The 22275-nt window shown below is 32.4% G+C and overlaps 1 protein-coding gene across 1 annotated transcript in view; it reads right to left on the reverse strand.

Annotated features, from left to right (window-relative positions):
* Nucleotides 1–22275, reverse strand: part of LOC129230529 (proto-oncogene tyrosine-protein kinase ROS-like) — a 109425-nt gene that overhangs the window by 33735 nt on the left and 53415 nt on the right. The window contains exons 18-29 of the mRNA XM_054864933.1: nt 21301–21490; nt 19735–19888; nt 19062–19225; nt 18444–18619; nt 15135–15524; nt 14232–14498; nt 11455–11648; nt 8627–8955; nt 8334–8537; nt 5602–5822; nt 4648–4786; nt 2582–2826 (exon numbers count right to left, since the gene is read on the reverse strand). Coding sequence (XP_054720908.1) covers nt 2582–2826; nt 4648–4786; nt 5602–5822; nt 8334–8537; nt 8627–8955; nt 11455–11648; nt 14232–14498; nt 15135–15524; nt 18444–18619; nt 19062–19225; nt 19735–19888; nt 21301–21490 — 2673 coding nt within the window. The remainder of the gene's footprint in view (nt 1–2581; nt 2827–4647; nt 4787–5601; nt 5823–8333; nt 8538–8626; nt 8956–11454; nt 11649–14231; nt 14499–15134; nt 15525–18443; nt 18620–19061; nt 19226–19734; nt 19889–21300; nt 21491–22275) is intronic.

The following is a 22275-nucleotide window of genomic DNA, read 5'->3' on the forward strand; positions in this document are numbered from 1 at the left end:
TCCAAAGTCACACTTACTCCAAGAAAGTCCAGAAGAAGCCCCACGTTGGGCGCCAAATTGTAACGGATTCGGTGCGACTTCCACTTTCTTGAAATGAAAACACAGTTCTTGATAAAAACACAGGAAATTTATTTACACTATGTACAGGAAAGATCTTCAACAACTGCTAAATTATTCATCAGCAACTAAGCAATTATCACACAACACCGTAAACTCAACGTTTACACACGTATTTACTTCCAAATACGAAAACAACACAGCGAAATGCCTCGTTATAAACAGAGCAAAATGCTCTCAGTTCGAAATATCAATCGAAACTCAACTGTTTATCCATCGCTAACGGCTTAAATACACCGAAAAGAAATTTCTCAAATATTCCACACGCTTCTGTAAAGCAGTAGACCGTTATCAAATTTTATCAATGAACAAAAAGGAAATAGGGGGTGGTATACTTTAGCCATATGAAAAGGGGTTGTATATTCATTACGGGAAACTATTCACAGGTTACGTCACTACAATAATTACTATTTACAGGATTTGTAACAAATCATTCACAGCACAATTCAAAAATTGTAATATTTAAGCCTAACATTATACATAAAAAAACTGCAAAAGTAATCAGTGTAACAATTTGTTAATATTTTGAAGTAATAAGTTCAGATAGAAAAAAAAATATATTTTTTTAATTTTTAAATAAAATAAATGTATCATACTTTTGTAATTGTATCGTATGAGAAAGTAACATTATATTAGCACACTAATTGGAAGGGGAAATAAATCAGTGAACCCTAGGGTCTCTTTGGTTATTTCTTGAAAATGAAATCACAAAATGTGTGTTTTAGCACCTATCTTTACTGACATTAAGGGGGATCATGACCCCAATGATCAACCCCTGAATCTGTGCTTCCTTCTAAGTGAACTGCAGTACAATAATCATAAGGGGGCACAGAGAAGACTGCAGCAGAGAAATTTTTAGTGGTCTTTTTTTTTGGGAGGGAGGGGGCTTGACAATACAGCGTAGAAAATCTTCCAGAGCCACCGAAAAGGTTATCTTCAAATGAAAATTCAATTTAACAAAAACTAAATCAACAAACATGCATATTTGCTACAGACATTTTTTGCAAACATAATACAAGCCAATATGAATGCTAAAGATTTCTTCTACTTCTTACGGAACTAATTATGAATATGGGGGGGGGGGGGGGGAGATTCAGTCTTGTGACAACTATATTCCTTTTTTTTAAAAAATAGTAATTGAACAATCCAACAATGGTTGGAATCCAAAATTGACCAAGATTGTTTTAAAATTTTAAAGTTTAAATAATCAACAAGTCTCAGAACAGCTTGGGGTCCTTTCAACATAAGGTTTTGAGCTAAAATGTGAAATGCAGATTTAAATGGGTATTCTAGTCTAGAAATTCAAAAAAACCGATTATTTTTTCCCCTTCATATTTTCAAAGTTTAAACCTTTAAGAATAAGTTTCTAAGAGGATTTATGGAAATTTAATTATTTTTGGAGTTACAGTTAATTTTGTTAAAATAAACTCTTTTGCTGAAATGAGACTGCAAACTATATAACACGTTTTTCTTGAAACTAGTCTTTTTGATAGGGTTGACAAGATATCTCAAGTTCTAATGCACTGACTTTCTTGAAATTTGGTACAGACATTCTTAGTTTTATCAAAATTGTCTCCACGTAGGGGTTTTTGTAATTTTTGATTTTTATTATTAAAAAAAATACTTAAGTTCAAAAAAGGAGCCAAAAAATAAACTTTTTTTATTCAAAAAGATACCATTTTGTGAAAAAAAAATTTTCAAATCAACTACGTCCAGACAATTTTATATCCTTGTTTAATAAGAATTAACCTTAACTTTATGTTTCAGATCACCTGGAGGATTGGAATCACCTCAACCAGGAGACCTCCCTTTTTTAGAATCCCCACTTTGCCAGCCTTACCAACTACAATTTTGATTTTTTTTTTCAACTGTTATACATTTTTATACTTTTAAAGTATTAATAAAAAACTGATAAAAATGGACAGGGAAAGCAGCTACTGTTTTTTTTTTCTATTACGCCCATAAAATCACCTTAAAATTAAGCCTCTATACTAGAATACCCCCTTAAATGAAAAAACAACTTAAAGAAAGCAAATTATTGAGAAAATGTTTAGTACTACAAGTGAACTGTCAGAGTTTTTTTTTTTTTTTTTTTTTTTGCTGCATTTTCTTGATGGTTTGTGCTTTTTGCCTTATTTTTCCAGTTCAATCACATTTGAGCTCAAAACATATATATATATATATATATATATATATATATATATATATATATATATATATATATATATATATATATATTTGATCATTTTTCATTTAACTCAAATTTTATGATTAGTACAAAAAACTTTCTTTTATTTTAAGTTAAAAATGGACCAAAATGTCTTAATTTTCACATTAAAATAGTATGTTACATATGGACACAGTAAGACACAGATTTTCTAAGAAAAACATTTTACTAAAGTTAATTCTTTTTTAAATTTCCCAAAAAGTTAATGATTTGACGATAAAATCAAATAAAACTTGCCGTAATAAAATGATCTTTTCCGGCTTCAGTAGTATTAATTTTCATGAAGAGATCTGACCTTGTAGGCTTTCCACACTCTGAATATATTACAGGTGGTAAGGCAATTTTAGTCGAAAGCTGCATCACTTTCAATCTAATTTCATAGGAAATTAAATCACCATTAGGAAACAATGGCGGTTGCCAGCTAACATCAATACGAAACGGAGTTAGAACAACAGCAGTCACATTTGTGGGTTGAGTAGGAGCTACAAAATAAAACTTAGTATCAGGGTCAATGGTATTATGATATAGTAAACATATTTATAATACTGTAATCAGTGGTGTTGGACAAGGGCGCCCATACAGGGGGGCAAGAGGGGGCTCGGACCCCTTTAGAAATTAGAACTTCCTTGATTTTAGTACTTTTTTCTTTGCAAAAATGTAAGAATATTTCTTCTCCAGCAATTAATGAATAAGTTATTAAAAAATGTCAAATTTTAATGACTCCAATCTGCTTCCATGGTTAAAATATCCTGCTAAACCATGGTTAAAATATCTGAGACTCCCTTACAATTTTGCATATGGGCGTCGCTACTGGGGGGGGGGGGGCAGTCCGCCCGGGTGTTACCTGTCTGGGGTGACACCCAAAGTGAAATTGCAAGTTTTTGAAAAATATATAGCTGAAATGCATTTTTAAGACTACAAATTTGAAAAAATTTCCGGGGGGGGGGGGCACCAGAAATTACCGTCCTTGGTTCCACCTATGCTGAGTACACCACTGCTGTACAAAATGTATGCAATGATTTCGTAAATGAATGGCAAGCAGGTTGGATGATATAGTACATAGATGGCTGAACTGGTAAGGTAGGTCAGGGATGGGCCACTTTTTTTGCAAGAGTGGGCTACATTGATAAAAAGGGAAGGAGATTTGAGATGGATCTGATTTAACAATAATAGTGTTAATAAAGCACCAATATTTTTAGAATAAATAAATAATTAAAATGTAGACACAGAAGCAGTAAAAAAGTGGAAACTATTGACTAGACCTTTTTACTGAGCTGCATTTTTTTTTTTTTTTTATTGGAAATAATTTCAGTTTTGAAAAAAAGAAAAATCCATAGGAGAGAATTGTTCAATAACTCAAACTGCATTTAGAGTTGCATACTTACTTGAGAAAGAATAATTTCAATTTCTTAGTTTATTCCTAGATTGAAATAAAATACATTTTCTAAATTACAAAAATGTTTCTATGTTTTGTTTTCATTTTATTGACCTTTTTCTCTCTTTTTGTCAGCAGGCGGGACAGACATAAAATATGGACTATATGCAGCCCACTAGTCTAAGGTTGTAAATCCCTGAGTTAGGTGGATAGGATGATATTGTGAATAGATAATGATATAGTTAATAGATGAGAGATATGATATTAGTAGATATCAAACGAACATAATGAAATATCTATAATTTAAAGTATTAAGATTTCAAAAGCCTACAGAGAAGCATGTTAATTTTTATCATGCAAAAGTGTCTAGCTAAGCCCTTTACAATGTAAGATGATTTATCATGAACTCTTTCTGTGAAAATTTGTTTCCATCAGAAATTAAAAGTTTAATCCAAAATAATGGGTATAATACTTAATACTAATTACAGTTGGCTATCTGTTTAACGACTTTGAAGGGACCGCAAAAAAATGTCCTTAAGTAGAAATCGTCCTTAAATAGAATGCTTTTAAAACTAAAGTGGACCATTTGGGGACCGTGAAACGCTGTCGTTAAGTAGAGAAAGTCGTTAAATAGAGCGTCGTTAAACAGAGAGCCAACTGTATAGAGAAATAAAATACAAACATACATGCATAAGTATATTATGTTTTTAAAAGCAAGGAAGGAGGGCGAGGGAATTGAACCTTTCTGATACCCCAAATGATGGGCCTGCTGCGCAACAATCACTACTAATCAGGACAATAGCGTCAATCTCTGTAAATAAAACTATTGATCTTCAATGAAAGAAATTTGCCATTTACTTATTATACATTGAGCTCACCAGAACGTTTTTAAGTGATGCTTAAAATAAAACGCAAGAAAAATATTTACCTCCTTCTTCAGTTTGAAAAATGGCTTCAGGCCCCAAAGTCATGATTCCTTCACTGTAATAATTCTTGATAGATACTCTAACGGTGTAGTTCTTAAAAGGGTCAAGATCAGGAATTACAACAGAGTCATTATAAGTTGTCTGTAAAAGTTGAAAGATGTTAGGGAAAAAACTGTAGACAATGTTTTACTGAAGATCTAATACTTAAACTAATGAGATTTTTGCATGAAATGCCATTGTAAAGTGCAAATAAAATACAATACACAACCTCATTCATTGACCTACATAGAACTGACACTGTCGTGTGAAGGTAAAGGGCAGTAACTGCAAATTTTTCATTTATTTTCATTTTTGTCATACATTGTACGTCATCTTTACTGTACAAGCTTGTTTTATAGGTTTCCGCTGAAAAAAAGGCGCAAAAAAGACGTCTAATTCCAACATTTCCTTATTGTTAGTACTGAATCCAAAATGCATTTCTTCAAATATCTTGAAAAGTCGTTTCTGCAGATACTGTCATTTACCTGCACATGACAGTATAAATGGTGATATGACTTAGTTCTTAAAAATCACATTCATGCATACGAACTCATGTTTATAAATATGAACACAAAGAATAAAAATCTTATATGGTAAAATAGCTTGAAAGTTGAATAATTGTTTCAAGATACGAGCCATTGAGAGCAAAACTTGTGTAAATTAATAAAACAAGATCTTGAGCAACTGTTTGCTTCAGTAGCTACTTTTTCACAAAACACTACTGCTGTTTGGTTTTCCAATTACTGTCTATCGGCAAATGGTTGAACATAGACTTTGGACACTTTTGCATGAAGTACAATGAGGTGAAAACTAATTTCTGATGGTGAAAATACAAATTATAGTAAAATCGACTAACATGACTTTTGTTCTCAACGGCTCAGATATAGGTGTTTCCAAAAAAAAAGCGTTAATCTTACCACAGTTTTGCAAAGATCCAATTTCTGCAGTTCAAAACAAGAAGCTGTTTCTTCTGCATCCGTTGGACTGTAAAGTACAGTAAACATAACCAATGGGAAAGAGATGCGGCTGCAAAATTTTGGTCTTCTGGGCTGGGGTAAGTAGAGGGATAATGAATTGGATGTTCTAGAAATAAGTCTTGCAGCTTCTTTATAAGATTCATAACGCAGACAAGTAATATCTGAAAAAGAGAAAAAATCTTTCAACACGTTGATAGAGAGTTGGTTGGTGTAGTGAATCCTATTTATAGTGACTTGCGCTGACCTAGCTCAGGATTTCAATAAACAAATCTTGAAAATGTCATTGACATTTGACATGAAATACTATTCACAAATGCAGTAAATAAACTAGGTAAAATTTTCAGTTTTTAAATAACTGATCACATTATTATATAAGTAAAAGTTTTAAATGTTATCTTTAGTATGTCAAATTTAGTTACACCAATAGGTTATTTCGCATATACTGTCGGCACCGCTTAATCGAATATTGTCGGTTCCAAGAAATAGTATTCAATTAAGCAGGGTATTTGATAAAGCGGGGAAATTTTCTTTACTTTTCTAAATTGACAACATTTGTCTTAAAATCTTTACTAATAATAAAGTTCAGTCTCTCTGTCTGGATGTCTGTAGGATGTCTGTGATGCGCATAGCGCCTAGACCATTCGGCTGATTTTCATTAAATTTGGCACAAAGTTAGTTTGTAGCATGAAGGTGTGCACCTCGAAGCGATTTTTCAAAAATTCGATTTTGTTCTTTTTCTATTTCAATTTTAAGAAAACATTCCGGAGCAAAATTATCATAAGATGGACAAGTAAATTACGAAATTATCATGACGTGGAATGGGAGAGCGAATGAACATAGCCAATTGGCGATGAATTTGTCATTCATTATTTGTAAATATACAGGCGAACCGAATGACCTTTTAATTTTCAACTACGGGCAAAGCTGTATGGGTACTATTATGTAATAATAAGAAATCAATTGCTATATAATGGAAATGATGTTGTTGGTTAAAAAGTTTTTGAAATAAGCTAAATAAAAAACAAAATAGTTAAACAACTAGTATATATGTTACAAGTATGTATGAAATCTTTGCATCTTTTTTCAGTACACTATTTTTTGAAAAATTCCATTATAGTTGATTGCTTCCACAAGGTCATCTGGGAACACTTTCCTGCCTCCTTTTTCCCCTCCTTGTCTACCGTTTTTTTACATATTTATCAATTTATTATTGTCTGAAGTGTGTTTATTTCTTTGTGCTATTTAATTTAATTATCAACTACGCTATGTTTCTTCTTTTTTTGTAATGGCAAAAACAAGAAATTTGATCGAATAGTGGAAATATTTTGGTGGAATATGAAAGTTGTTTTTCTCGCCCGCCTTGCTTTATATTTTTACATCAATAATTGATCTTACTTAATTTATTTCTAATTTATTCAAAAATTTTCCCTGCAAATACATTCACGAAAGCTGATCAATATTATTCCATTATTCGGGGAAATTATTTGTTTAAGCAAGGATCTTTAGCATTGCTTCTATGGAGAAATATTTGGTTCCATGAGGTTTTATTCGTATAAAGCACGATATTTGTTTATCCACCACCCGACTAAGAGAGGGTGACAGTAGTTTGAAACGTTAGAATAAAATATGGCAGCTTATTTAAGGTACTGGCTAAATCATGTAACTCAAAATAATTAATGAATCAAAAAAAAAAATATGTGAATAAATAAAAATTTTACTGCATTTTAGAAACATTTAGTTAATCACAAAAATCAAAGAATTCTTAAATTTTTTTTACAGAACATGCAATTAATGAACATTAAATATTTGCTAATGATCACTTACAGCACAAATTAGGAATACTTAAACTTCTTTTATCATATTATGAGTGCTGTAAGTTGCTAGAAACGTTTAGTTTTGGTGATAGTTTTATGTTGCATTTCAAAATAAACCAAGACTACATTTTGCCCCCCAATATCTTTTTTTTGCATGCCCAACTTACCCCCCCCCCCTCCCCGCTTTTTTTTTTTTTTTTTTTCTTTTTTGACCTCCTGGTGGTCCTATGTGTGTGTATATTTATAAATAAATAATTTAAGGAAAGAAACAAAATACATAAAGTTGTGTCTGTCTATAGCAAAGTTGAAGTCCCCCCCCCCCCTAAAAAAAAAGATATAGCTGTAAGTTTATCAAAAGTTAAATAATGCACAGAAGAACGTGAAGCGGACTTTAAGTTATAATGTTAAAGCCATAAATTTGCTTTCACTATAAATAGACATGACTTATATACTGCATATATATATAGAGAGAGAGAAAGAGATATGGTATAACAGTAATGATTTGTTATATTTAAAAATTGACACAACACTAAGTTCAGATGAGAAAATATTTTAATTTACTCTCCTAAAACTATTTTCTGGTTGTTATAATGACTTTATTATAGCTTTTCATTTCTATTAAGAGTTTTTTCATTTGGTAATAAACGCATTTATTTTCTAATAATTACTAATCTGACTTATTAGTAGATATAAAGTTGCTTATTATCATTTTCTGGCAGTCAAAAAATTGCTGGACAGAGCAAAACAGTTATTTTTTCCATTAATATATTTTCTCATTATGTATGTTTTAAAAAGAAGAATGATTTTTACCAAGACAAAATTATTCCTTTAGTAGGAGAAAAAAATCTCAGTAGTTACCTGGATATGGTTGCAGGTGATCCCCAATAGCTCGGATGCTACGAATGCCTCGAACATCTTCCGAAATAACAGCTTTATTTGACTGAGGAAGTTGAAGAGTTCCAACATAGTTGTTGCACTTTTCAATGCTGTACACTTTTCCCAAGTTTTCATTTGACCAATACAGATGCGTACTGTCCACAGTAAGTGAGCTCGGTGGAAGACCTGTTGATACATTTAAGCAAAAAGGATTGAGTCATGTTCAGGAATGTCATTGTAGCTGATCATTAAAAACATGCCATTTCCAATCTTACCAATATCACTTGCTAGTGAGGCATTTAGAAGCAGACGACAGAAGCATCCATCGATGTCAGAAGACCAAATATGCCCCAATTTAGCGTCAACCCATATGATTTGTGGATTAGAAGTGTTAGTACTGTCTACGGTGATAGCTTCTCCAACTGCCGTGGAAGGGCTGCAGTTGCAAGAAATATTTTTTTCAGTCATCCTCTTCACTTTCACTTTGTAAGGAGTAGTCTCGTATTCCAGAGTTCTCCAGAAAAACGGCCGAATTTTAGATCCATTGACATCTGAAATCATCAAACTACAGCTATTTCTCGAATTCAGAGTCCATATCAGAGATCTATAATTAAAATGAAAATGTAAATTTTGAATGCATCTCTTAATAATAAAATCATTGTTAGTGTTTTAAAACTCTACTGCATTGAAGTAGTAGCACTGGAGATCTGCACACATCAAGAATTTTAGAGCTGAGGCACAAGTATTAGTTTCAACTTTATGCATTATACAAGGCACCCATACTGAAATAAGGAGTTGTCAAAAAGAGTTAGACTGAAAAGGAAAAATTATTTTTGGATTTTAATTGGATTATCAATTATCAGGCTTATTTTTCAATATACTGCAAAATATCAAATTCCTTTAGTATACTTCTACATTAGCACTATGAGTTATTTGGAGAACAATAGGGGAGGTAGGGGGTAGTTGATCCCCTCTCTTGCTGGAGCTTATAACTTTCATTTGAATTAATAGAGCTTTACCATCTAAATTTACATATTCAAAATAGTCTTTTGCCCATTAAAATGCTATGTCATTTTTTAAATTTATTTATTATAATAAAATATCTTGGTCTGCAGAAGACTTAACCCCTGTGTGGTGGGGGGAATTTATAAGTGCTTTAAATACAATCAAAACATTTATTACTTCAAACTGGTTATTATTTACTCTTTAAAAAAACAAAATTGTTCACGTCAAATTGAAAAATGAAACAAAACAATAGCAATAAAACTAATAATAAAAGCAAAGTTAACAAGCAAAACTGTTAACTCTGTAATATGAAATAACTAACATTGCTAAAGAAACTCCTAATTTTGATCAAGTATTCAGTGAACACTAAGAAATAAATATTAAAATCTTGTTACTGTATATGCTGTTTGTGACGTCAATTGGCATTTTAATGTTACAGACTATAAAACATTAATGTTACAGAAAATTTCAAAATTGACAACAACAATCAGCTGAAACTAGTGGTTTGCAAGAAAAGAAAAATTAATAATTTTTGAATTTCAAGAATGATTTTGAAAGAGTAAAACATTCAACAAGCTAAACAAGAGATTTAAATGCCGGTGTGGATAGGTTTTTACAATGTGGTAACAGTAACGTAATACTCCCAAGTCAGCTTTTATTATGATTTCACTATTAATAGGGATTAACTTCAGCTGTAGACCTTGTTTTGTAAGGCAACGGTATTTTTATTAAACAATAGGTAGTATAAATTTATCATAGGTATATGCCTAATTATATTTAAGGAGTTTTGATCCAGGATCAAGTCTCCTTGGTTTGAAAGCATCAAGTATTTCCAAGCATATACTTTTCAAACAAATTTCAAAATCACAACAAAAGAAGCCACTAGTCAGTATTTCTCACACTTGTAACATTATTTCGAGTCTTCTATCATATAATTTAAAAAAAAAAAATGGATGAACAGCTTAGCTTTTTCAAGAAAGCTAGCTACCTCTTTGATCTAAACAAAATTTTAAAAAATGTCACCTCTGAAAAACTGACTGTGACACATAACCTCAAAAGCATGAGCAAAACGGATCATCTGACACTTGAAGGATGTAAACCTACCATAGGTGCTCTGTAGTGTTGCCATTAATTAAAATTATGTATTTTTGCAGCTTTGAGATTTGAGAGGGGGAATATGTCTCCTAAGGGATCAAGTACTCCCACTCTCCCAGACTCAAAAGCAGTCTCAGATCAAAAAGACATAACAAAACATAACCATGAGACAGCCATCATGTACTGCTGTATGGGCATATGAGATTGCAAGTGGAAGGGAGGGGGGGGGAGGGTAGCTGCCCCACCTCCTTCCAAAAATAAAAACTATTTACAAGAAGAAAAAAAACTGAAAATTGGCAGTTGCCTCAATTTCAAAATTTATCAATGAGTTCGGCTGGAGTAACTTTGTCATCAACTTTGAAAGTGTATACATCTTCTTTGGGAGCCCATTGAAAAGGGAAAAGTTATTGGTGTTTAATTGGGTTAGTATCCTTATCAATTTAGAATTACACTGCTTCCAAAATATTGGAGCAATATATTGGAAACAGGAATAGATCAGTCAATTAATTGCCCAAATGATGATCCTGCCCTGGGGCACCCCAAACTTAAATTTTTGGAAGGGCCGAAACTCTTACTTTTCCGAATGGAACTCCTCCTTTTGCTGAATAGTCAGACAAACTTTGCTGAATAAAAAAAAAAAAAAAATTTTTTTTTTTTTGAGAAGGTCACAGTAACCTCCCATTGGGCTACCCTGGGCCTGCCTCGTTTCCAGGTCAAGCTGGATATGACCTTGTACTGCTGCAGTAAAATAAGGTTGTGTGTTTAGAGCAACCTAATCTAAAAAAAGATTTTGAAAAATCTTGCCTAAAAAGGACAAGTTTTTATGAAATCACAATAATTACACATTCCAACACTGATTTAGGACAGGATCGAGCACATGTTTCCCTTAGACTCATTTTATCTGGCTTAGATTAAAAAAAAGAAAAAAAAAAGTTAAAAGAATCTCGGCTTTGTTCCATGCAGATCTGAGGATTGAAACTTTAAAACAAAATTAAACAAGTACCTTGAAAACGGTTCAACTTCCAAACTACTTATTATAGATGGTCGATTAAATATCTGTTTTGGTTGATTATTGTAGCTTAAATCAACAGACCAAACACTGCTTGATCCATGCTTCTTGTCTACTTCAGCCCAGTACAACTGTCGACCAATCCAATCAACAGTTAAGCATGTTCCATCTGAATTCAAATGCTTGATCTAAAACAAAAGATGTTTTAATAATTAGTTATTTTGTGCATGTACTTCAAACAGTGTCATAATAAGGGGTCCTCTTCCTCCTCAGACCCTTTGGTTTTAACATTATTCCCAGTACTAATGTGGTAGTGTATATGCATATAAGGTTGGTTATGACCCATCCCCCTCTTAAGAAGGTCAATACTAGCTGCACTTATGACTTTGACTCTGTGACTTGCTATTTAACAAGCAAACAACTGTAACATAATGATAACAAAAATAAAAATCTGAATGATATTTGTACAATATAAAAATAGTTACTGTAAAATTGTAATACTTGACAAGTAAGAAATATCATTTTTGTAAACAACATTTTCACCATTAGAAAAAGTGTATTTGATCAAGCAACAGAAACCAGACTAGGCTGTATTTTGATACAGCACCCTAATGTGTGAAACATTAGGTTTGGGATTACGTACTAAAATTTAATGTAAAAATCAGCAAAGTTCAACACCAAAAATAAGACAAAGATTGCTAAACAATAACATCGGGCAAATTAATCATAAATTGGTCTCAACAGCAGTCGTAGTTTTATATTAGTAAATGAATATACTTCTTGTTTTCAAAAATAGTTATTTAATCCTCCAAGATTTTTTTTTTTTTTTTTTTTTTTGACTGAATAACTATGAACACAAGAGTTGAAAATTATTTACAAAGGTACTTCATGCAATTAGTTCTAATGTATTCTTCACAACTGAATCGATTATTTCAGAAAGGACATAAGTGCAACTAATGTAACTTTCCAGGAATCAATTAAAAATGATTATTTCATTCAGAAATGAACTAAGTTCTACAAAAAATTTTATGACTAATCTAGCTACAAGTAGGATCATTACCTCACTTCAAATTATGTTTCATTTCATCACTGAAATTAATTACAATTTCTTTTTTTAATTTGGACTTATGCCCTTTCTGCAATATATGTCCTGAAAGACTAGTTGAGAGTGATGAAAATGTAAATCAAATGAAACAGACTTCTTTCTAACTGATTTATGATACTAAAAAATAATATAACAAAGTGACAAAAATAATTAGTGAAGTCAGTATTCATAAATTCATTATTTTAAGAAAATACATCGTGTATTTTCTCCTTTCTCTCGTCTTGTTTTAGTGAAATAATAAAGTCTGGTATAAAAATTTTAAAAAACTACAAAAACTAACAAATTGAGATAAAAAGCAAAAGTTTTACATGTGTATAAAACTATATTCTTATTTATATTCACCAAAAACATCCTCCATGGAAATATTTTTTTTCTATCCTTCTCTTGTCTAGTCTTGTGTACCAAGTTCGATGTACATATTAACATGAATATATTCAAAATTGCACTGAATAATCATCTTGAGATTTAAAATACACCGCCAGCCTGGCTATGGGTGGTAACTTACTACAAAATCTTGATATTTGTTATTTCTTCCAACAACATGAAAAATTTCCCTTTATACTAAATATTGGCAAAGATAGTTCAGTCGACAAGCATTACTTTGCAATATTCTCTGGAAAACTATCTATAAAATAGCTAGCTTGAAACCGTTCCTTTGATGTTCTATCGAATATTTAAACATCATGAATGTTGAAAATTGAAAACATTTGTACCCCTGTAGAATCTTTTTCCAAAACCTCAATTTGAGAGAAAAGCTCTCTTAAAAAATGAAGGGCACATGTTTGGGCAGTTACAGATTTCATCAATTGTTTTCAACAGATGTGACAGTGAATCTTGATGTAATTTCAGAATTTCACTTATAAGAGATTCGATTTCACATGGTAATAATTTGTCATATTTGTTTAACATTCATTTTACTGTCCAAAAATCCTGGTCGCACTGGGCAAACAAATGTTCTATCAGAGGAAAGTCAACAACAATCTTGTTAAATTTCTTCAGTGTGTTATTTCTAGAAAAAAGTCTCCTGCAGTGCTGTTCTTATTTCGACCAGAGTATATCTCACTAAAAGCATACAGTTTCTTTGCAGTTCACTTAGAGTCATCTTAATAAAACCCCTGAGAAATTAGCGAATTTCATTCTGATTCCGTGATTTCGAATCCCCCCTAACCCCCCAAACTGACGAACCTACCATTACCAAAATTATGATAGATCAAAGGAGTTATTTGTTTTTACTTCATTACGCCAAAAACTATAGTTCTTCTATGACCTTGCCATTGCATCTTACTATTTCTTCCTTCGTGTTTAGTGCAGAAAGGGCATAAGTTTTGGACTTATGCTCTTTCTGCACTAAACGAAAAATGTGACCCCTAAATAAAGTGCTTTGTTGTACAAGAATTGACTTCTCTGCTACATTATTTGATGTCTCCACATACAAATATGGGAAAACCACAGGTTACTCAATTTTGAAAAAAAATCTGACTTATGCCCTTTCTGCAATAATCGATTCAACTAGACAATGGACATCTTTTTTTTAAATTTCTTTTTACATATTTAATACAATTCTGTAATCAAATGCCTATTGGAAAAATACTTTTTTCCCCAAAATTTAGTTATTAAATTATTTTACTGATTTCAATATAAATGACTTGAAATAAAATGACTTTACCAAAGTTGTATTGCTTCCATCAAGTGATGAAACTAACAATGCTCCTTCTTCAACTAAAAACACACGCCTTTCATGGGCAAGGTAAGTAATAGCAGCGGGATGGGATGTTTTTGAGTACAAAACTTTTTCTTCGTGAGAATCAATGTCAGCAACTTTTACACCATCAACTTTTGCCAACAGCAGCTGGGGTACAGGACGTTCAATGGATGTTTCTGCTTTAACAATGTCACTTGCAACACCTTCTCCTATACTTGTAACTGCACGCACCTAACAATTAAAATTAAAAAAAAAATGTTAGGATAGTATTGATTTCAGTAGTAGTATCATTAGAAATGTACATATCAAAGTAATTGGTCTGCCTTGTATAGTTATGTACTTAATAGGAAAGCTGCATAGATTTAAAAAAAAAACTATTTAACAAACTTGCATAACCTTAAAAATATAAGTTTCTAAATTTATTAAATCTGTAGTTCATGTATAAAGATTTGCTAGTTACTTTGCATTAATTAGTTTTTACTCTTTGCAATAATATGTAAAATTTATGAAAACATTTGGGGAAAAAACAATGAAATTTTTCAAAAAAAAATTCTTTTTTTGAAAAAAAAAGGGGGGTTGTTTGTTTTAAACCAAACAACCCTGTCAACTGGTCAAACATTATTCAGCATTCTACAGTCAAATGATACGATTACGAAAGACATTGTGTACTGTTATGTGCAAAAGTAAAAGAACACAATTTTCATTTCTACTGTTTGCACAGCAATTACATAAAACTATAAAATATTTCTGAATATGGCAATGTAACAGCTTTACAGAAAATTGACAACCTGCTATATGATCCATGGTCACTTTTTAAGTTACTACAGAAAAAGTGTAATTAAAAAGCAAAAATCATTATACTCTTACCTTAAAAAAATAAGTACTCTTTGGAAGTAAATGGGTTTGAAATTGCAGCTTTTTGCCATCAACGATGTGAGTGGATACTTTACTTTCAGTACTGTTTTCATTGGGCCAAAAATTTACAATGTAATGTAAAATAACTCCATTTGGTTTTTCTGGTTGACTCCAACGGAATATTGCAATGATATCTTGGTTGTCATCCAGAGGGGATGATTGATGAGAAATAAAAATTCTTGGTTTCGTTGGCATGGAAGGCACAGACATCGGAGAGTGACGAATCACCATTGTGGATCTAGCAGAGGACCAATACGTGTACACTCTCACTGCTATCGTTAGAGGTGTATAAGGTGCTAAATTTTTCATGCTGGGATAAACAAACACAGTTTCATTCGTCACCTATATGAAAAAAAGGAAGTATTCCATTTGTTAAACTATGATACAACACAAAAATTGATTGACAAAAATATTCTTTGGAACTATTCTGTATAGACAAACCAATTATTAACAAAAAGAAAAGAAACCTCTGTTTCTAGGAAAAATAACTTATCTATTTAAATGTCTTACCAATGATGTTAATGACTTAAACTTTTGTACGGAAAGCAAGACAAGGGGTCACAGTTTTAAGCTATTCAAATATCTAGCTAACCTGGCAATTAGGAAAAATTATTACTACAGTAGGGTTTGCTGGAACAGTTTACCAGAAAAGGCTATAACAAGGAAGGGGATAGATAATTTTAAGAGGGTTATTGATCATCATTGAGGATTAATTAATTGACTAGGACTAGCCTAGGTGGGCCCAGAGCATGTGGCTAGTCTTTGCATTTATATTTGTCTTATTATACTTTAAACTTACACTCATGTACTTTCAGAAACCTGGACAATAGCATGAAACAATGAAAATATTCTTGGTATCTTAAAGCAACAGATACTAAAAGCGAATTCTTTAGAGGAGCCCAAGTTGATGGTGTTTCGCACAGACACTCTGATTTAAAACATTTATTGTGCTTTTCAGGAACATGATAAGGTTCAAATTTTAAAAATTCAAAGATTTTAATTTATTAGATTGAACGCTGAACATTCAAGACAGATTTTTTTTTTTTTTTTTTTTTTTTTTAAAGCTAAACCCACTGGAGCAAGAACTAGAGGCCAGCCTAACCTCAGATGAGTTGATTGACTAGAAAATGATTTTGAGACTCTGAGAGTGAACAACTGGAAGACCATGGCCAAGCAAATTCTTGAGAAAGCCAGGGCCCAGAAAAAGAGTAAGATTTAATACCTCTTTTTTTTTCAATAAAAAAGAAAGACAGTTTTGGATATTTTTGAACAGACAGCAGGATATACTTTTATGGAAAAAGATGAAATAAAACTGACATACACACAGGAAATTTTATGAAATAAATAGTAAACACTTAATGGATGACAATTATTTTTATACCTGATATTGATTTAATACCTGACCTTTTTTATAAGAAAGAAAGACAGCTTTGGATGTTTTTGAACAGACAATAGTGCATACTTTTACAGAAAAAGATGAAATAAAATCGGCATACACGCAAGAAATTTTATGAAATAAAAAGCAAAAACTTAATGAAGAATAGAATTAGGTACGTAATAGAAGGTTTAAGCCCCAAAAAATGTCTAAATTGTTCAATATATACTGAATATAATAAACAGAGAGGATATGTTACAGATAACAAGAGCATCTAGTTTACCACATGTTGCTCTTCTCAGCAAACTAGCTGACATAGGAATAGGAGGAAAAACTTTACTTTGGGTTAGAAATTGGCTCACTGGTAGGAAGAAAATAGTAGTTGTGAGAGGAAATCATTTTCTAAATGGAGTGATGTAGAGAAATCATTTTCTAAGTGGGGTTCCTCAGGGTTCAGTTTTAGGGCCTCTGTTGTTTATTATTTTTATGAATGACATCAATGAGAATATTTCTAGAAGCATGCATTGTTTAGCTAATGATGTAAAAGTTATGGGGATTGTAGAAAATGAAGAACAAGTAAAACAGCTTCAAGAGGATTTACATCATATTACTAAGTGGGCAGATAGATGGGGTACAGCAGTTAATGTAGGGAAATGTCAAGTGCTACACTTAGGTTATGGAAATAAGCGTACCAGTTATCGTTTACAGGGTTCAGTTATTAGTCAGGCAGAAAATGTTATGGATCTGGGTATCTTAATAAATCAGGACTTCAAGTTTAGTGAACAGCGCAGCATTGCAAGCAACAAAGCCAAGAAAATGCTTGTGTTTATCAATACATCTATTTCAAACAAATCTAAGAAGGTTTTTCTGCTTTTATATAGGAGTTTAGTAAGACCTCATTTGGAGTATGCTGTTCAGTTTTGATCGCCTTATCTGATGAAAGATATTTCTGTATTGGAAGGGGTTCAAAGAAGGGTAAGTAGACTAGTAAGGGGACTTTTAGATTTAGATTATGATACCAGACTTAATAGGCTTAATATGTATAGCCTGGAGTAAAGGAGAGTCTGAGGGGACATGATTCAGTTGTTTAAATTTATCAAAATGAATGATGTTAATGGATTAAATTTTTTCACCGAAAGCAAGACGAGGGGTCATTGTTTTAAGCTATTCAAATCTCTGGCTAACCGGGAAATAAGGAAAACTAGTACTTTAATAGGGTTGTGAGCACTTGGAACAGCTTACCGGAAGAGGTGGTAATGAGCAAGGGGGTGAATAGCTTTAAGAGGGCCATTGATCTTCATTGAGGACTAATTAATTGACTAGGACCAGCGTAGCTGGGCCCAGAGCCTGTTGCTGGTCGTCATATTTGTATTTTGTATAAGAATCAAGCAAAAATGTAGTTGTTTTATCAATTTTCTATGGAAAATTATTAACCTAACCCAAAGACTGAACATCTTGCGCACTTATATTTGGCTAGACAGGCCAAGCATAAAGGACTGCATAGATCTCTCAGGGACCTGCAACTTAAAGTAGAATCCCAATCCCTGGGACACCGGCTAATAATATCCATTCGTTTGCCCTGATTCAAACTAGAGTGTGACACCTACTTATTTAATCAGCTGGGTAAAAGGCTTTTTTATTTGAAATTCAAGCTTAAGAAAAAAATTGGAAGCTTTGTAATTGCAAAGAAAAAAATAAACTACTCTAATTAATACATCAATTTGCAATTCCATCACATTCTTAAGTTTTCTCAAGAATGATAACAACAAAAATGAAATATTATGAATTTCACAAAAAACCCTTGCAAAACTTTCTCAAATGAATCATATTCTTAAAGCTACACGATACAAAACTTATATTTATAGCGTATTCAATAATTTTCTTACCATATTATACACTTCATCGCCATCATCCACTGTAATTTCATAAAACACCATTCCAAAGTTAACTGACTGAACAGGGCTCCAGGATATGTTAAACTTATCCCATGTCCCTTTGACAAAAATATTATTTTCTGATATGACGTGTGGAACAACTTGTATTGATGAATGATCGAAGCCGTCTAAAAAATTAAAACAGTCTTTTTGAATTAAAGTTTTTAATATGAATGAAAATCTTATTTATTAAAACTCTAAAAAACCAATTTGTACAAAATGTCATAGAACAATAATGCATCAAGCACTGAGTTACAGACCGCTCAAAACAAAGGACAAAGGTAGAACTACATACAACGTACTGACAGCTTCATTGTGACGTCTGGAGACTGCAGTTTCGTCCTTGTTATGGACTCATCAGTCTGGATTAGTCAATAATCAAGCTGGAGGCAGATGTCGTTGCGTTTCGCATGAGAGAACCAAGAAACTGGCAGTTTAAATAAATTTAGTACACCAGTGAGAGACCGGAACCAATGGTGCGGTTTAACTCAGATGTCATAACAGGGCTGTCGGTACAGTGCATGTAGTAATGCATCATTTGTTCTTAGAAGAAGAAGAAAACATAATCACCTGGATAAGGCTGAAGAGAAGGATCAATCAGATTGATGGAAGTTAATCCATGTAGCCCTAACCCTGTTATGTGAGCAAAGTTTTTTCCATTAATGTCACTAACAAAAGCTCTTTCGTTTTCATCTAACCAGAAAAGTCTGTTGCTGAAGTAGAGTGGACCATGCCTGGTGGAGAAAAAGTCATAGCTCATTAGGAACTTAAAAGGCAGATCAAGTGTCATTAGTAGTAAAACAGAACACAAATCAAATTAAAATTCATTTCAAAGTTGCATATACAGTGAAATCCCATTACAATCGGCTTCAACGGTATGCAAAATTCTAGTTAATCTGAACAAAATTTACTTTCGAAAGTGTTACCTAAAAAGATTTTAAAATACAAAAAACAAAAGAAGTAGTCTTTCAGCACTCATAATTTTGCAGACATGGAAGAAACTAATGCAGTAGTTTCAAGAGATCACAAATATATTTCATGAAAAACATTGTCAAAAATAAAAATTTATTTCATAGTGACCATCTTTTGAAATGAAGAAATTTTCCAGATTTGTCTGAATATACCATTGACCTCACATTGATGCAAAAGTATTTTTTCAAAGAAATAAGAACATGTTTCTACATTTAATTTTGAGTTGGATTTTTTAAATAATGTTATAAAACGAATTGCATTCAATACATACAGTCTATCTTCCGATAATTCTGAAACCATTTCAGGCTCTTCAAAGTGGCATACAGTTACATGTGCCATACAAGCCGCATACATTTTTGATCCTTCATAACTTCGAACCATCCAGTAAACTTTGTTTCTGTCCAAATCCAAGGTCACACCCATTACTAGAGGAGAGAAAAAGTTCTATTTCACTTCTATGGGCTGAATCAAAGCAGTAACTAAGTTAAGTGAATGTCCCAAATGTATCAAGAAAAATATTTTTGAGAAAGTTATAAGCAAAGTCTATTTCCAACTAGATTTTTTGCCAAAAGTTATTTTTAACAAGCCTCCCGCCCCCCCCCCCTCCGAAAAAAAAAACCTCAGTCAAACACTACTAATAGTCAGCACAGTGATGCCATGACTTTCTCAGATTATCAAGCCCATTCAGTTTCTTTATTATTTTCAACTTATGCAGCATATAATTTAATCACGGCAAAAACGGAAATTGATGCCTGAAGTCTGTTTTAGACGATGAATCATTTATTGAAGTTGGTGAGAGAGTTAATTTTAAAAACTTTTAGATAGCAATAGCAACTCTCTGATACTGATCCATAAATTGAGCTTTCTGCTACATTTTACTCACATGAAATATAAGTTACATATTTGACTATTGAACAATATGATACTCAAAATACAGTGAAACCTTTGTATAACGATACTGTCTACAATGATAACCTGTCTATAACAATATTTTTTTTTTTGGCCCCATCAAAATGTCAGCACGAATGATCAAACTGTCTATAATGATAACCTGTCTATTACGATATTTTTTTTAGGTCCCAACAGTATCGTTGTAGACAGGTTTTCAGGGCTGGATTTAGGGGAGGGCAGGCAGGGCTACTGCCCCGGGGCCTCCACAACAAAGGGGCCCCCACAGTAAAATTTTTACAAAATATCCTAACTTTCACTAGTCGAAAATATCGGATGTATACATGTATATCAAAATATTCGGATATATATCAAAGTATCTGATATTTTCGAAAATATGATGATCTTTTCGAACCCTGATTAGGGGCCCCACTCCTTTGTTGCCCGGGGCCTCCACACTTCCAAATCCGGCCCTGCAGGTTTTACTGTACCAACATTTGAACTTTCCCACTTATTACGATTTAATGTTAGAAATTAAGCATAGAGCACTAAATTGATTTAAAACATATACTGAAAGGAAAAAGAAAGAAAGAAAGAAAAAAGACACAGGAGACATCAGTCAGATCGAATATGAAGTATATTTCTTTGCGTCAAGTTTATTAGTGTGTAAGCTTTGAGATTGTATGCAATTTCTTGGTTAAGATTTAGAGGTGTTCTAGATTATTTCCTTAAAACGTTCACTACATTTTAAAGACTCTTTCTAGATTACAAAATTACAGACATTATGAAATTATGTATCTTTTTTTACACATTCTACTATTGAAATTTACAGTTGTGAGGTGTAAAGCTGAATTTATTATTTCTTTACAAGAACATAGAAATAAAAAATTCAAATTCTTCAGACTTCTTCATTTCCTTATTTACTAAGCTTGACTGTAACACAACTTACCATGCTTTCCAGAAAATAGCTCATTTTTCATGTAAACTGAATGATCAGCTCCATTTAAACGTGAATATTCCACACTGTATGACGTTGCCCAATATAAGAAAGCATTCAAAGAGTCCACACTTATCTCTTTCGCCATTGTTAAGATAGGTAAGGGCTCTGAATGGCTGCCGTCTAAGTCGGATCTTGAGATCTGCAACACAATAAACAGACCTTTAAAGAATTCTGAAGACATTTTGGTGTGACTCGGATAAGTTGAGTCACGACCTTGACAATGTTTCTCTCTTTATGGGGGTAACAGGGCAGTTGGCTTTGAGTTGAATTTGGTTACTTTTGTAGCAGTTTCGCAAAAGCATTCCAACTCAAATCCATGCCAATAACACTTTCTTTTATCATTGAACTTCCTGAAATATAGTAAATGTTGTTAAGATCAGACCTTAACTTATCAGAGCCATACTGCATCGTAACCAATTCCTTCTTTGAAGGTACTAAAAAACTAAACTATTTAGAAATTAATAAACATTGATACAGTAGAATATAGTCAAACTGCAGATCCATATAATGCAATTCTCTACAAACCACACAACTTTTCAGAAGTGAACAATGAGTTGTCTCACCTGCATTATTAAAAAAATCTCAAGTTTTTTCTAGTACATTTTCCAAAAATTTTATCCACTTAAAAATAAATTTTTTTTTCAAGCACTTTACACTTTTTAAGGAACAAATCATGCAATTTTTTGGGAGTTATAGCTTGTTTTGCTTATAGGTAAATCCAGCTTATGAGCCCAAGTTGCTAGGCCCTCATTTGAATAAAAACTTACAAATTACAGCAGTAGGAGTGTGACTCAACACATTCTCATGTTTTTTCAGGAAAAAACTCAGAAGGGTAAGCAGAGAAAATTCAAAGGGAAAGTGAAATTTTAAAGGAAAAAGGGTCCTGATTTTGAAAAAATTGACATTTAGGGACTTCAAAGACGG

This window comes from Uloborus diversus, chromosome 9 (assembly GCF_026930045.1).
Source record: "Uloborus diversus isolate 005 chromosome 9, Udiv.v.3.1, whole genome shotgun sequence".
Taxonomy (NCBI): Eukaryota; Metazoa; Arthropoda; class Arachnida; order Araneae; family Uloboridae; genus Uloborus; species Uloborus diversus.